Below are 14,694 nucleotides of genomic sequence, written 5' to 3' on the forward strand. Positions count from 1 at the left end.
GCAATCCTTTGATAGGAAGTGAAAGACAAACTTCTCCCATGAGGCGCCAGAAGTAAAATTTTCAACATCCTTCTGCTAGTACGTGGTACTCAGAGGCTTTGATAACCCTGGGATACTCTCACCCCAGCCCATGGGTGAGCTCTGGAAATCTGTGACAACTGTTGAATGACAGCTCCCCAGTCCTGCGGATCCATGCAGAGAGGGGTTAGCTTGGCCATGATCTGTGACACTGGTCCCCAAAGCATAAACACAGCACGCTTCCCTTAGATGAGTTTGTACCAGATCATTCAGTCCCCGGGTATTGTTCTTAAATTTCCTATTTGAGTCACTATATTTGTATCTTAGGAAACAGACCACAGGAAAGCAAGCCACCCATTCCCCAACTAATCCCTTTGAGATGCATGAGTTCTATGGTTGTTCAACTCTCCAGAGATGCTTGACTCTGCCTTCAGATATGTATTATGGAATACATAACAGGCGGAGGATCTCAAAGGAGAAATCCAGTGGTTCTCAAAGTGTGGCCTCCAGACCATCATCACCAGCAACTCCTGGGAACTTGTCAGGAATGCAAATTATCGGTCCCCACCCGAGACCTACTGACTCAGAAACTCTGGAGATGGGCCCAGGAGTCTGTTTTAACAGGCCCTTCAGGTGATTCTGGGACATACTCAAGTTTAAGAACCAGTGTCCTAATATGGAATTGAACCATATTAGTTAACAATAAAAATGAGTCTACTTAGGTATTTCAGATGATTCGGTTGTTTATAACTTCACAATTACATTGATAGAAAAAAACAAACAAAAAAGAAATCTGTTAAGAATATAACTGGCCATTATCATAGTGCCGAGGACTCAGTAAGCACTCAATAAACATATGTTGAATGAATGAGTTCTCCTTCAAAAACAAAAGTTAAAAACGTTCTCTCCAGCTTTTCTTTCAAATGATCCCAAAACAAGATAAACAATACCAAGAACTCTGAGAGATTCCAATAACTATTTAGGTCCAATTCTTTGTTCTGTATGTTCATGTTGTCCAATATGGCAGCCACTAGCCACGTGTATCTACTGAGCAGGTGGAATGAGGCGCATCGGAATTGCTATATGCTGTAAGTGCGAGATACACACTGAAAAGACTTCATACCAAAAAAACCACCAAAATGTAAGGGATTTTGTTGGTACTTTTTTATATTGAATACATGTTGAAATGATAATATTTTGGATATATGGGGCTAAATAAAATATACTATTAAAATTAATTTCACCTATCCCTTTTCACTTTAATGTCATAAGAAAATTTGCAATTACACATGTGGTTTGCCTTATATTTCTGTTGAACTCAGTATTGCTCCAAGCGTGTTCCATTTAGTTTTGTGAGGGGCACAGGAGATTTTAGCCTATTTCTGTTCTATTGATTTCTATTGTGTGCAAGGAGTAACCCATCCACTCACTCACTCAAGGACCCCTGGACTTCAAGTTTCTACCCTTAAAGGAAAATAAAGAGATTTTGTCAAGTGCACACTCCAGATTCTGATGGTATGTAGTATGGCATTCATCCACTTGGATTTCTGTTTTCTCTTAGAAAGTGTTAATCTACAGTTTCCAAATAAATGGTCTTCACTTCTGTCCACCTACATAAGCCAAATTTTTCCTACAGGAGCCTTGGAAGATAAATTTGGACACATGAAAAATGTGCGGAATTTTTTCTGTACCAAACATGGTGGCAGGAAGAGCCCCACCATTCTTCCAGATAGAACCACCTCATGCCTTCTCTGTCCTCTTTCATGTACCTTCCAGCCTCTGAGTGCTAATGCCCATCACAAACTTGGACAACACAGCTGATATTAGTCTACTTATATTCTTAGGCAATGAGTCTTAGCCTTAGAACTTATCTACAAGAAACACAACAGTTGAGCTATCTCCCATAACGTAGATTTGAGTTTTCTAGGACACAGGAGGGAAGGGAGATATAGCATGCCCCATCCCCCGCCCCCGCCCCCGCAAACCAGCTGTAAATCCCTACACTGCAGCATTAAACTCCAAAGCAGGAGGAAGAAAGTTCACTTGGAAAACAACAGTGAGTTGGGTGGATTACATCACAGTTTCAGAGGGTGACTATTATGACACAGTTTCACTGATATCACAGACCCCAAAGGTAACATGTCAACGAAGTTACACATTCACAGAGTATGCGAGTGCATAAATGACACACGGGCATCTGACAGGTGAGGGATAAGGATAAGCAGAGACACTAACAAATGGGTTGCTTGGCAAGAGGCTCTCAGTTAAATTGGATTCCTAAATTTAGACTCCAGCCACAAAAGGTGCAGGTGTTTGTTTCAAAGCAGTATGTGGGATGACTCCCCGGGCTGTTAAAAGAAAAAAAAAAAAAAAAACCTCTTCCCAAGAAAACGTCAAGGCAGACCTATTGCTTCTCTGACCACAGCACTTGTTCCTTAAATCATCTCTGCTGCTCAGTGTGGCGGGTAATCCTTTCCTGGACCTGCACCTGCTTGGCCTCTCCCGGCTCCTCCCAGCTGAGCCCCGCCCCACCTCCTTGCCACTCCATTTCCTCTCTCCTCCCGGGAGTCCTTTGTTTCCTTTTATTCCTGAGCTGCCTTTCATGCTACTCTACACTTGTCATAAGAAAATGCCGCCCACTTCCCAGCACAAAAAGCCTGCCCACTCTTCTGATTAACCTTCTCGGGGGGATTTCTCTCCTGAAAGGCCATTCTCGCCTCCCTCCCCATCCCGCCCAGCGCACACACCGGCAGCGTGACCAGATCCCATTTTGCCCAACAGGCCCTGCCTGGATCAAGTGCCTTAGCTTTGACTTCCCTCTAAAACCTATTGACTGCCTGACTCATTCCCTCACTCAAAGCGCTATTGTTTCATCATCCTGCTTTACCCTCCCAAGCATACCAGTTAAAGTAATGATAGTAATATTCCAGTGAGTCATTTAAATATCTCGCTTATTTCGCAACAACTGCAGTTTACTTGTTGAATTTACATGGGTGTGCGTATAGCTTTGCATTCTAAAATTATTAACAGAATATGTCACTCCTGTTTCAGTAGTTGAATAGGCTTAATAACCTTCTAAAGCATTTAGGTTGCCAGATTTTCATGGTCAAGCAAAGGAGGAAGAAGGGTTTATTTCTAGAATCACAGAATAATAACACTAAAATGGACCTTTGCACTTAGTGGATCTACTTTATACGCATCAAAATCAAGGCCCAGAGAAGTTCAAACACTTCTCAGGATTATACAGCGAGTGAAACAGTTGGGATGCAGGCTCAATCAACTTATTGACAGAGCCGGTGCTCATAGCTACATACTTTACTGATGATGAAAACATAGATGGACTTTGAACTCTGCAGAGCACTATCTAAAGAGAAAATATTTATTGATACAGTTGTTTTAATAAGTAGTAATAAAGAATGCGAATCCACCTACTCAGATTTGTTGCAGGAGGTTGTTACACTGAATGCTGAAAGTAAGTCAAGTTGTAGTGCGCCAAACTCCTGAAAATATGATGGTCCCGAGAGCTTGAGAGGAGAGGAAGCAAATACTGACTGTTGGAGAGGACGGTCATAGGTTTGGGCACCCGTCGCAGGGAGGGAGGTGGAAAGGCCTTAGGGCTGTGCTTCTCAGCTTTCATGTGAATTACCTGCATCTGGTTTAGACGACAGATGCTGATTCAGCAGGTGGGCTAGGGGCTGAGGTCCTGCAGGTCTACTCAGCTCCCAGGTGATTTTTAAAATATTTATTTATTTATTTTTGGCTGCGTTGGGTCTTCGTTGCTGCGCGCGGGTTTTCTCTAGTTGCGGCAAGCGGGGGCTACTCTTCGTTGCGGTGCACGGGCTGCGGGCAGGGGCCACTTGGCTTCTCATTGCAGTGGCTTCTCTTGTTGTGGAGCACGGGCTCTAGGCACACGGGCTTCAGTAGTTGTGGCTTGCAGGCTCTAGAGCACAGGCTCAGTAGTTGTGGTGCACGGGCTTAGTTGCTCCGCGCCATGTGGGATCATCCTGGACCAGGGCTCGAACCCATGTCCCCTGCATTGGCAGGCGGATTCTTAACCACTGTGCCACCAGGGAAGCCCCTCCCAGGTGATGTTGATGTTGCTTTTCCACGGACCTCGCTTTGATTTATGATTTAGGGATTCAGTTTCAGAAGCAAAAAAGTCAAAGGAGAGGTATAGTACCTGGACGTGGCGTCAGGACCCTAGGGCTGGAGTCCCAGGTCTGTCTCAGACTCGCTCTGTGTGAGCATTGGCAGATTTGTACCTGTCTCTCTTTGAGCCTTGGTTTACTTATCTGTAAACTAAGGGAGTTGTCCAGGACAGTCTCCATGATTGCTGAGGTCCCTTTAAACTGGGACGTCCTATGACTCAGAGCATTGCAATGAACCAGCCTACCTGCAGTCAGGGAGGTGAGTTGAGAAAGCTCTTGTATTACAGCCAGGAGATCCGTGAGTCAGCAGTCTTCGTAGTGCCCCCAGCTGGGTGAGGATGGGCCTCTAATTTCCATTAACAAGCTCCAGACTCTTGCTCTTCCCTTTAGCCATATTCTTGAACCACGTGGTCCCAATTTTCCCATCCCTTTCATGCCACTTGATCCTTTACTTCCCCTCCTTGCAGCATCTGGCTTCCGCCGTTCCCTTGAAGTTGACCTTTTCCTCACCCTGGTTCTTTCATCATCTTTCCCCTTTTTGTGGCCTTGTATATGAGAAATGATTACAATTACAGTACTTTTTTTTTTTAAAGTAAAGCATGTCAACATTGCTCTATGTCATCACTTGGCTGATTTAACACAAACTCTTTAAAGACTGTGACATTGGTGCAGTGAGAGAGAGAGAGAGAGAGAGATTTCCCCTTACCTGAAATGAAGTGATAGCATTGCTTTTAGGGAGGAGTTCATCAATTCTATAGAAGATTTTCCAATCTGTACATACATACACACATATAAGTCAAATCTTCAACTATATTGAGACACACCCAGTAGATTCAGGATGGGGACTACGGAGGTCACTAAAATACCTATGTAGGTTTAGGAATTTAGGCTCAGTAAATACATTTGCACCAGAAACTGGCCTCAGTTCCAGCACACAGTACATTCCCAAAAGTCTGGACTTCTACAGGAAGAAGAAATAACAAAGGCCTCAATGAGCATCCTGGATGAAACACACCCATTCTTCCAAATCCTTCAGTAAAACAAAATCTCCAGCTCCTTCCATCCCTCAGAACTAGACCCTTCGGAACCTTGTGGTATTTCCCCAAATACCATAATTCTGAATTGTGACATCTGGTTTCCAGCTCTCCCAGGCTGGGATTTTTTTTAAAAGAGACAATCAGGAATTCTGACATTCTAAGCAACCACTCTGCATTTCTATAGGAGACTCACTACCCTTCCCTGGCGTCAGTACACACTAGATGATTCTGGCATTTTCTCCTAAACAAGGAAATGCCTCTTCTAGAAGGTATTTCAGATATGGTAGGACACCCTGCCCCCCCTTCCCTTAACTCCTTCACAAGCATCAGGGAACATCTAGACATCAGCGAGGCAGCTCCAACAGGGCCGTCAGATTGTCTGCAGTTTCCCTGTAGCTCTTCTTCTCCACCCACTTGGGCTCAGGATTTGAGAACCAGGCCCGCTAGCCACAGTGTGCTGGACACGGCTCTCTATTTCTGACCGTGCCTATGACAGGGAGACCCAGCCAACGGGCCAGGGAAGTTGGAGGACCAGGTGATGCTGACAATCTGGGGCGGGGAGACAGAATACAACTTATGGGCAAAGGGAAGTGCTACCTGCTCCAGGGGTCCCAGAAATTTCCCCTTGGGGCAACAAGATGGTGGGCAGTAGCAGGCGGTGGTTAATAGCACAGGGTGTCATGGCAGAGCGACCTGTATTTGACTGCCAGCTCTGGTCAGATGACCTTCAGCAAATCTGAGCACCAGCTTTCTCTTACATAAAATAGGAACATTAATAGCGTCTAAACATCATGGAGTGGCTGTTGTGAGTCTTAAATGAGATCATACATGGAAAGAGGTTAGCATAATGCCTGGCACGAGAGAAGTACTTAATGAAAATAGCTATGAATACTATTCTACCTTTTCATCATGGACCAATAAACCAATTACTTTACAGGAAAAGGGCAGAGAATATGTTATTTCAGTGGACACAGGTAAATGCTTAAGCTGGTGCATAAAAGAGAAAGTCTAAAAGCTAATGAAGTGGCATCATAATAATGCTGGAGAAAAAACAGGGCAGAGAACAGGCAGCAGGGGAGAGTGAATGATAAAGGCAGGAAGGAATCCCAGAGAGGCAGGTGCAATTCAATTCTAGACAAAGTTCTTGGTCTAGCAGAATGTTCATGAGGTCCTGAAATGACCACACTGCAAATAAAAATTACACAAAGGATAAACTGAGGTAATTTTGGAGATGAGTAGGGAGATGCAAATAAGAATAGGAGAAATGGACAGAAAATGCCACCTTCTGAAAAGAAAACTGGCAAAAATCAATCAAATTAACCATCTTTGATGTCTGCCTTTTTTCTTTTTTTCTTGCATATTCAAGTGTGGCTATCTAGTATACAGCATACAAAGTGACTGCAAAATGTATGGGAAGAGGTTATCACAGATCAATCACAGCCAATAGACTAGTTATATGGCAAAAAAGAAATGAAACCATCAATTTTAAAAGCAATTTTATGGTGAATATTACCAGTAAAAAGAGGCCAATTATGGCTTAAAAAATTCACACGGTAAAAAATTAAATCACCAGGAAAATTTGCTGTAGTAGAAATAACAGTTCTATAAGAAAATCTGGGACTTCCTTGGCAGTCCAGTGGTTAAGACACTGCACTTCCAGCGCAGGGGGAGCGGGTTCAATCCCTGGTCAGGGAACTAAGATCCCACATGCTGTGGGATGCAACCAAAAAAAAAAAAATTGAAAAAAATTGGAAAAAAAAAAGAAAATTCATAATGGCAGCTTTCATAATATTAAAAAAAATCAACAAAATATCTTAGTTATAAATTTTACACAGAATAGAAATCACTCCAATAAAAATAATTTTGGTACAATAAAAATGGCAATGAGAAAAAATTGGAAATAGTGTAGCTTTACAATAGAGAAAATTAAGGTCTTAAATTCGCTTAAGAATGTTCTCCTCAGAAAGTATTTTCTTCAACAAAACTCCATCAGTGTTATTAAAATTCCAGTGAAAATGTTTCTACTCTTAAACATAGAATTAAGATGTCTTTGGGAAGAAAACTAACAAGTCAGATGGGTGGTGAACACATCCTGTCTCCACAGAGCCCTTGCAGGAATTGCACTCTCTGGGACAGTGTAGACCTGAGCTAATGACAAGGCCAGTGCCTCCGTGGAGGCAGGAAGCTGACTGCCTGCTTCCTAGACGGCTCCTCTAGAGGATACCCAGCCCAAGGACGGCTTTAGGAGGCAATGAAAGATAAACTCCAGGGTTAGAAATGGTGACTGGTTCTGTGTACTGCAAGGAAAATTCTTGGATGATGAGAATTTGACCAAAAGAGTGTGGGAGAGAGAGAGAAAGGAGAAGAAAGGAGGAGGGAGAGGAGGGAGGAGAGGAGAGAAGTGGGGGGAGAAGGGGGAGGAGAGGAAGAGGAGGGAGAGGAGAGGGGGTCAGAGCAGAGGGAAGGGAGGCGCACACATGGGCACTGTCCAGCAGAGTGGTACTCTAGCTGGCCAATAAAAGGTTCAGAGTGGAGACAATAATTCTTCAGATTCTGCCATGGCACAGGTGAATTTTTTAAAGGCCACCTGGCTTCCTTTAATCTGATTCCATCCTCACCAGGTAGCCATTAGGTCACTTATTTGGGGTCGGGGTTACCGTGACACGGGGAGAGAGTTTCCTAAATAACTAGCCTTGCTTTTGGAGCCCGACAGGCGGAGAGCATATTTCAGCTCACTGTTGCCGTCCCTGTCTTGGCAACCTCAGGATGAGAAGAGATGCACACGGAACAGAAGGAAGGAGGGAGACCCGCCTCTTTCCCCTATTTTGATCCCTGGAAAGGTCTATCCCTAACTGAAATGAAATGCTTGGAGCCCGTGAATGTGGTATCGTCATTTTTTCTAAGCCCAAATCAGTTGCTTAGTATCTGATCGTCCCTGAGTGAACTTAAAGAACTGAGTTTCCAAAACTAAAAAGTTTCCAAGCAGGACTCCAATGACCCCAGCAGGACCTCCCTGGACCCCTGTTGGCATTCTTGGCTGTCTTTTTAGCTGCAACATGAGTTATTGGGAAGGCTCTTTCAGAAGAAAGAAGTGTAAGGCGTTTCCAGAGACTTGGAACAGACTCTGAGACACACAGCCTCCTCTATTCCACCCACTTCTCTCCAGAAATCTGAAGACGGGGTAGCTGGTCAGATGCTTGGCAAATCTTCAATCAGCTCCTCAGATGGCTGGTTTCAAGTGGCTATTCTGGGTTTCTATACGCAGAGAAATACAATGTATAATTGGAATCAATAGCTCTAATAATAAAAAGTTTCCAAATCTCATTTTTCATTTTTCCTTCTTTAGAGAGCACAAAATAAACGTGCTAAGATTTCATTGAAAGATCATCTTATTTTCCACAGCCAAGTGATATACGGGAGAACTCCTTATAAAGCATTAGACCAGCTCTGCTGTTTATTTCCATCACAAATCGGGTCGCTTTTTATGAGAATCTGTGTTTATCGAAGGTGAAGAGAGAACCAAATGGGAAAAGAGGAGAATGTTTCTTAAAAATTTCTACGATTTACTGAGCTAATCCTGACGAGAACCTCACAGGCTCTGGGTCCTTATTCCCATGTTGAAGTTAAGAACATGGTGGGATGAGGTTTAGAAAGTGGACAACTAGCCTGAAGTCCCACAGCCAGAGGACAGGAGAGCCTGCTTCCTTCTCCTCCATCCTCCTCCTCTCTCCTTTCCTCTCTTCCTCCTTTTTATTTTTGACAGCTCTGTTGTGGTATAAATTACATTACGTAACAGTTATCCATTGTAAGTGCACAATACAATGATTTTAGCAAATTTATTAGATTATGCAACCATCATCACAATCCATTTTACACCATTTTCACCCCTCCAACAAGTTCTCTCACATCCACGTGTGGTCAGCCCTCAGTCTTATCCCCAGCCTGGGCAATCCCTGATCTGCTCTCTTTTCTGAAATTTTGCCCTTTCTGGACATTTCATATAAATGGAACCACACAATATTTAGTCTTCTGATTTGGCTTCTTTCAACCTGTGTCAACACTTTGCTCCATTTTACTGCTTAATAGTATTCCATTGTGTGGATTGACCACGTATTGTACATCAGTTCACCCACCGATGGACATTTGGGCTGTTTCCAGTTTTTGGTTATTAGGTATAATGCACATACAAGCACATGTATTTTCATTTCTCTTGGATATATACGTAGGCATAGAATTGCTGGGTCATATGGTAACTTTAACTTCTTGAGGACTTTTGAGGAAGTGTTTTCCAAAGTGGCTGCACCATTTTACATTCCCACCTGTAATGCATGAGGGTTCCAAGTTCTCCACATCCTCATCAACACTGTCAGTCTTTCTGGTTGGAGCCATTTTAGTGGGTGTCAAGTGGTACTGCACTATGGTTTTGATTTGCATTTCCCTAATAACTAATGATGTTGAGCATCTTTTCATGTGCTTATTAGCCATTCATATATATTCTTTGAGAAAATGTTCAATTCTTTACCCATCTTTTAATTGGGTTGTTTGTCTTATTATTGACTTGTAAGAGATCTTAATATGTTCTAGATATAAGTATGAAATATTTTATCAGATATTCGATTTGTGAATATTTTCTCCCAGTCTGTGGTTTGTCTTTTCATTTTCTTAAATGGTATCTTTTGAAGTACAAAAGTTCTTAATTTGGTGAAATTCAATTTGTCATCTTTTTCTTTTACAGATCATGTTTTTGGTATCATATCTAAGAACTCTGCCTAACACAAGGTCATGAAAATTTTCTCTATGTTTCCTTCAGAAGTTTTATCATTTTAGCTCTTATATGTAGGTCTATGATCCATTTAAAATTTGTGTATGGTGTGAGGTAAGGGTTCAAATTCATCTTTCTAATATGGACAACCCGTTTCTTTACTTGCTATGTGTTTTTTCAGATTTTTTATTTCTTCCTGAGTCGTTTTTTTTTTTTTTTGGTAATTATGGCTTTCTAAGAATTTGTTCATTTATCTAAGTTGTCTAATTTGTAGCATAAAGTTAAGATCCTTTAAATTTCTGTAGAGTTGATGGTGATGCCCTTGCATTCATTCCTGATTTTGGTAAAATTCACATCTTCTCTCTTTTTCTCTGTCTTTTTTTTTGGAGTGGAGGGTCAGGGGAGTATAGTTACAGGTTTGTCAATTTTGTTGATCTTCTCTAAGGACTAACTTTTGGGCTCACTGATATTCTCTGTTGTTTTTCCGTATTCTATTTCATTGATTTCCACTGTCATCTTTAATATTCCTTACTCCTACTTGCTTTGAGTTTAGTTTGCTCTTCTTTTTCCAGTTTCTTAAGGTGAAAGTTTCAGTTTCTGGTGTTTTCCATGCTCCACTCCAAATCAAGTCAGCCCCTCAGACAGGGATGCTGCTGGTTTTCAGGGCTTGTCCTGTCCAGGTAGAACTTCCTCCCCTCTGAACGCAGGTTGGCGATTCGAGCAGCCCCAGGACAGAATGTCACAGACTCCCACTGTTCTTACCCAAAGTTCGTCAGATTTTCATGAACAACCACTCCTCAGATTCCAGAGTCATGAAATGATTGTTTCTGACTATTCTGTCTAGGCTTATCATTGTCTTTCAGGGAAGGATGTGCCAGGCTACTAATTTCTGCCATGCCAAAGCCCTGTCTCTACAGCCCCTTTTCTCTCCTTCACAGGAAACAAAATTGGGTTTTATCCTTTACCCCATCTAGTTCTCTCACAGAATCTGTGTCTCTGGGGGGCGGAGACATAGGGGCAGAGCTGGTTTTTAAAAATTGCTTATGTTGAAAAATACTGCTCTGAGGTTATCAACTTTAAGAAAAAAAACGAAAAACTAAACAAAACAACAAAAAAATTGCACTTCAGTGAATCATTCAACTTCCTCAATGTTAATAATGGAAACTCTGTGCCTCTTAGAATGTGCATTCGTAATAGAGAATCCCAATGGCACTCTTTATTATCCACTTTGTAAGGAACGCAAAAGACCCCCCAGTTCCTGATCTGGCTGATTCTGCAGATGCTTCTAGCAGTAACAGGGAGGTGGGAGGGAAAATAGGATCACAGCAGGAAAACGCTTAACGGCCAGTGAGGGGAGCTGGGCTGTCTGCACACTGCTTGAGTAGGAGTTTCGAGCTTGTGTCAATTTGACATGGGCATAGACTACGCAGTTTCTATAGGCCCCGTTCTATTCCTTGAATGAAACTGGGCCCTCAAGAACAAGAACATCCCTAAAGAACAACGGATGAGACCCAGGAGACCTGGGTTGAAGGCTCTGGCTCTGCCACTTTCTCCCATTTAACCACTTTGGGGCTTCGTTTTCTTATTCGTAAAATGGGTGTAATAATAAAGTCTTCCTCACAAACTTGCTGGGATGTGATCAAATTCAATGACCGTCATGGATGGCCTTTACAGATTATTAACAAGCTATAAATGTAGGCTTTAGATTATGAAATAATACCCTGTGTTCAAATCTCAATATGTGGTGTCAGAGAAAGAGACTGTCTCCCCACTTCCCTACCTCAGGACACAAGGAGGCTGCAGCCCAGCAGACAACTCACATACACTCCCATTATCGACTCCTTTACTGCTCCCCTCCCAGGTGACAGGGATGAAGGATGGAAGCAGATGCTCAGAGAAGGACACGGCTGTGCTTCAGCACTTGGGGAGGTGGACCAGAGCAGATGGTGCCTATCAAGACCCACACTTGTACCTCTTTATACTGCGGAAAGTGGGGGTCTTTCATCTGAGTGGGCTGTGAAGGGAAGCCCACTGGGAGAGAACTATTTCTGTCAAATGATTTTTCATGCCTAAACTTTATGTTCACACTGAGTCATCACAGCCCCCTGCCACGCTTGTCAAATTATCACTGTACCACAGCAAAGCTACACATTCACAAAGGCAAACTTTTAAGAGGAAGCTCTCTTTTTAATTAAAAAAAGGACTTGAAGGGTTCTTTGTATGAGGGATTAGGATTGGTTTTAATATCTTTAAAATGGATTGCTGTAAATTTTTAATCCTAGGATTTCCAATATCTAAGGAAAAATAAAGCCATTCATCTCAATATATATCAGAAATATACATCTTTGTTATGCCTTAATAAAGGAAATGCTGGATCCTAGGCTGGATAAATAGGACAGCAGTCTAAGATGTAACGTTTCCAGGTTTATACCATGGAAACCAGAGCTCAGCTATGATGATAATAAAAGGGAATTAAGAGCAGCCACCAGGAACTACAGCTTTCACAACAGAGGCTCCTTCTCAGAGCGGACTCGGACGCTCGGGTTTCAAAGAGCTCGGTGGCAGTGGCCTGCCTGACGGCACCGCCAGCTTGCCTCCAGTGCGCCGGTCCCTCAGCCTTACCTCCGACCACTTTCCAACCCACCTCCTACTCAGGTCATCCTCAGACCAAGTGAGTGAAAACTTCGGGACTCCTCCCCGGGGACTTGGCACTGTCCAGCGCCCAGCCCCTCCTGCACGGGCTCCTCGTCTGTCCTCCCGCACTGGGGCTGAGCACAGGTGGGCAGTGACCAGAGGCTAAGGGCGGACCTTCAGGGTTACCTATTTGCCTTTCCAGGTCGGCAGCTTCATCGGGTGTGGCTCGCGGAAGGACGCCAGGGTCGCTGAAGCTGGTGCGTAGTAGGGTCCCCATCACAAAGAAGAACAGAATGCCACCGACCACGGGGATGGCAGGGGTGATTTTCACTGCTAGATACGGACAGCTGCCAGCAGGTTGGGAAGGCAGGAGGGGAGGGGAGAAAGAAAGGAAATACAATGTCAGTAATCAACAGTAATCACTCTGTATTTTCCAAGAAACGAACGGCTTTTTTGGAGAAGCAAAATTGATTTCCGTTAAAAATTCATCTATGTTTTAAGCATTTACATTTGGGGAGGTCTGCAGTTCTCTCTTGTGGACAATTTAACCCCCCCTTCCCAGCTACAATAATCCTCTGCTCCCACCATGCTACTCAGGAAAGACATTGGCAGAAAAATTAAAATAATCCTGCTTGCACAATCAATGTAAGATGCACAGAGCTTGCACACTTTGTACTGTAAACACAGCACATGATTTATGTGATTCTCCACCCATCCCTGGAATTGCATAACATAGGACGACACCAGCTTGGATCTGTCTTCATCAGACCCGGCCTTTCCTCCCTGGGTCAGACAACTCAGGGCACAGGACGCAGAGAACCACAAGCCACCCTCAAAAGGCAAGAAATCATTTTTTCAATATTTTGGAGCTAATCTATCCAAAAGAGGTTAATGAGCTATGGAAACGTACTTGCAGGCCGTTTCCGAAGAGGATTAAAAGGATTTAGGCAGCTGGAATATAATAGTCTCATGCTCTTCCAGAAGGCATTCGAGCTACCAACGGATGAACACGGCGCATCTCGATTCTATGAAACCCCTTCACTGTCCTGCAGTGAATGAACTGACACGCAGCAGGGGCTGTGATGAGTCAGGGAGAGATGCCCTTGGGACAGACTGACATCTATACCAGCTGGCTCCAGGGATCCAGGAACCAGGGCAGCTTTAAGCACCACCCTGGTCCACTGTCATTGCCCCTTGACTCTGCAGAGGTGGTGAGAGGCAGAGTGAAAATTAGCTCGGTGCCTGGAGCTGAGTGAAGGATGGCCCTGCAATGACTCTGGTCAGTGTATTGTCACCACATTCAGTAACCTCATGGGCATCGAGGAACACCACACAGAATCATGGAATTGTAACATCCAGAGTGGAAATCACCTCCTAGATGGTCTGCCTCACCAGGGGATACTCTTCCAGATACTCAAGACCACACGAAGAGAGGGAGCTGGAGAAGAAAGGGTTGGAAAGCTTTGCTCAAGAGGTGAGCCAGGGCGCTCATTCCTGGGGTGCTGGGGACAGCACCCCACTCCTGTGCAGTAGTTGCAGGGAGGTGGCAAGGTCTCTGATGGGATGGCAAGGGGATGCTGGCAAGCATCCAGGCCTCGGGGACCACAGGCCATGGTCCCCTTTGCTGAGACCAACATCAGGCAAGTTAAAGCATCTAGTTTTCGAGCAGCTGGTGACTCAGACAGGTCTACGTGGAGTGGTTACTGGGAACTCAAGACCAAGGGCCTGTCCTGAATCCCCTGCGCTGCAGAAACCAGAGACTTTCCAGCCACTTTAAGAAGATGGAAGAGCAACCCCAAACATGACTAGGTAAGATTTCCCACCAGACAAGTGGACTGCGGTCTCCAAGAGAATCGCCTGATTTAGAGACACAAAATATGTGACATTTCTGACTTCTGTTTCATCTTTCCCACACCAGCTCCCCTGCAAAAACAGAACAGAATGAACGACAGAAAGTATCAGATCACACTTGGGCTGGATTGCCTGTTGTGACTTCTCTTCACAGGATTCATGGGAAACCATAAAAAACTATTGTCTGTCCTGCATCAATGTCCCCGCCCAGGGGCTTCCCTGGTGGCGCAGTGGTTGAGAATCT

The 14,694-nt window shown here is 43.9% G+C and overlaps 1 protein-coding gene across 2 annotated transcripts in view; it reads right to left on the reverse strand.

Annotated features, from left to right (window-relative positions):
* Positions 1–14,694, reverse strand: part of ZDHHC14 (zinc finger DHHC-type palmitoyltransferase 14) — a 271,525-nt gene that overhangs the window by 94,691 nt on the left and 162,140 nt on the right. For both annotated transcript variants that reach the window (XM_068551373.1, XM_068551372.1), the window contains exon 2: positions 12,786–12,946. In XM_068551373.1, coding sequence (XP_068407474.1) covers positions 12,786–12,946 — 161 coding nt within the window. The remainder of the gene's footprint in view (positions 1–12,785; positions 12,947–14,694) is intronic.

The sequence above is a fragment of the Eschrichtius robustus genome, chromosome 9, assembly GCF_028021215.1.
Source record: "Eschrichtius robustus isolate mEscRob2 chromosome 9, mEscRob2.pri, whole genome shotgun sequence".
NCBI classification, from domain to species: domain Eukaryota; kingdom Metazoa; phylum Chordata; class Mammalia; order Artiodactyla; family Eschrichtiidae; genus Eschrichtius; species Eschrichtius robustus.